Source organism: Phytophthora parasitica, assembly GCF_000247585.1.
Source record: "Phytophthora parasitica INRA-310 unplaced genomic scaffold supercont2.4, whole genome shotgun sequence".
Classification (NCBI taxonomy): Eukaryota; Oomycota; class Peronosporomycetes; order Peronosporales; family Peronosporaceae; genus Phytophthora; species Phytophthora nicotianae.
Genome location: NW_008648990.1, coordinates 1,379,533 through 1,381,753, shown reverse-complemented (window position 1 = coordinate 1,381,753; position 2,221 = coordinate 1,379,533). Strand labels below are relative to the sequence as shown.

Below are 2,221 nucleotides of genomic sequence, written 5' to 3'. Positions count from 1 at the left end.
GCGTTGTGAACCCCACAATTTATTCCTGTCTAAGGCTGTTCCAATCCATGAATGTACCACAATAATGGATCTGGGTACCTTCAGGGGAACAGTGCACAAGATATACTAATGGAGACGACTGATATAGATCGTTATTTTTTTCCTCACCACACAAAGATACCCTCCTCTCTAGCCCAACCAGTCTACCTCACACTCACCAAGACTCAACGACCGCTGTACAAATATGCTAGCACCATAATTACATAACTGGTTTGTCCCAGAGCTAAATGCATGGGCTCACAGAATCTACGGTCTTGGAAGCTATTGATACGCTGAACAGCACTGACCTCACTTCCGGTCTCGCAGTTGGCTACCAAATCGCGGCACGAGGCGTGCACCAGTCTACAACCGACCAGGTACTTGCCAGTTGGGTTTCGTGGGGTGATGACTCTTCAGAAGAGGGTGTTGCCGTCACAAGTGTGCAATTAGAGTGAAGATTGAGCACTTCTCCGTGATCCTATAGCTCGAATCACGTCCAAAGAAGTCAAAATAGGCACCATCGGTTCAACATTCGGATCGTGGCAGCAACAATGCTCTTGTACAGTTATGACTTTTTCCATAGTTAAGAACCACGGAATAGGAATATTTGACTTCAAATGTATTTCATTTTACGATTGAGGGGTGAAAGGGAATAATATCTTGGGTTTGTATGTACTGTACAGTTATGACTTTTTCCATAGTTAAGAACCACAGAATAGGAATATTTGACTTCAAATGTATTTCATTTTACGATTGAGGGGTGAAAGGGAATAATATCTTGGGTTTGTATGTGACTGGTCAACGGGAACCGCTAATTTATTGCTATTGAGGGATATTCCATTTCTAGGGATTACTACCGATGGGATCTTCTGTACTATATAATAAAAGCGCGGCTGTCTTCGAGAATGCGTTGCTTCTGGATGCCGGAAGGCGGGGTGGCACTTCGGATTTGTCCCCTATCCATTATAACAATACGGAGATGAAAGACATCGTTCCGCACTACCTCAACCATTCAGTTAATGTTAATTTATCGGCTGTGTTTAACGAATTGTTACGAAATCTTTGGTCACAGCTGATCAATTAAAATTGACTAAGTGGTTGCGTTTGTGAAGTTAATGTATTTCTAGATCGTATCGAATGACACTTCTTTTACGTTTTAATAGAGGAAAACAAGGTACACAAGGCGCAGCCTCCAATGAGTTGTGAGATGAAAGCAGCAAGAAAAAAAAAGGATATGTATTGTGATCACTGTAAGGGACGTTATAAAGCCGTCCTTGGATAAAATATGTGTGGCCGTGACGACAGACAGGTGCTCCGTCTCAACTCGTCGATGTTTTTTTTATCATTTGTGATGTATTTGCGCGAGTAATGCATGTACTGTATCCCCTGCGTGACTAATCAGGCACTACATACAGTTCTGTAAAAAAAAAAGCTTCGTCTCAGCTGTGGGGCTCTAGATATTATGGGCAGGAGACGTTCAATTCGACTGGTCTTACATACATAGACCTGCTGTTTATAACAGGTCTGAACCTCCGAAATTAAGGATAATTGACACACCACAAGGTTGTCTGAAGATCTCTACGCGAGCTGGTCTACCAAGTTGCTTTCTTACAATAAAGAAAAGCCGACGAGCAATATCATAACCAAACCTGGTTTTGAACCGTAGTACCGTGCATATTTTATAAACTTTTCTCGAAAAGAATGTTAACTGAAAGGCGTTAGTTATTTCGAATGTGTGTTGCACAATCCGAATTCATTTCTCTACTTTTGCGTGCTTGACATCCCGAATATCTATCCAGCAGACGTGGATGACATTAGTACAGGATATCAGGTTCGGCTGGATCGTACAGAAATAAATGGTGTTGCTGTGTTTCTTCCGTTTGCAGATTGCGACGCGGCGTTGCGCGTGAAGCTTCGTTACACTAATTAAAATTAGGTCTGTTATGTACCGCTCATCAAACTTGTTATTTCGTGGCCAACACAACGGCTAAAGAAGAAGCAAACCAAGAGTGCATCCTCATCATTACCAAACGACTTTTGAATTCATGCGATAAGGAAATCTCATTGATCCCCTGCCTTCCAAGAAGAAGCACAGTCATCTACATGACTATGGCAAGTTGAGCTCAGAAGGTAAAATGCGAAGTGCGATTTAGCGTTAGAGTCCTTCAGACATGCCCTACCGACAAACCCCCATGGCTAGTAG

General features: G+C 42.5%; 1 protein-coding gene across 1 annotated transcript; it reads left to right on the top strand.

The window, feature by feature from the left end:
* Positions 1–266: 266 nt before the first annotated feature.
* Positions 267–480, top strand: PPTG_21278 (hypothetical protein; the record flags this gene model as incomplete). Its single annotated transcript, XM_008896531.1, has 2 exons — positions 267–395; positions 469–480. 2 exons carry the CDS (start codon positions 267–269, stop codon positions 478–480), a joined length of 141 nt encoding a protein of 46 aa, XP_008894779.1.
* Between the last annotated feature and the right edge of the window lie 1,741 nt (positions 481–2,221).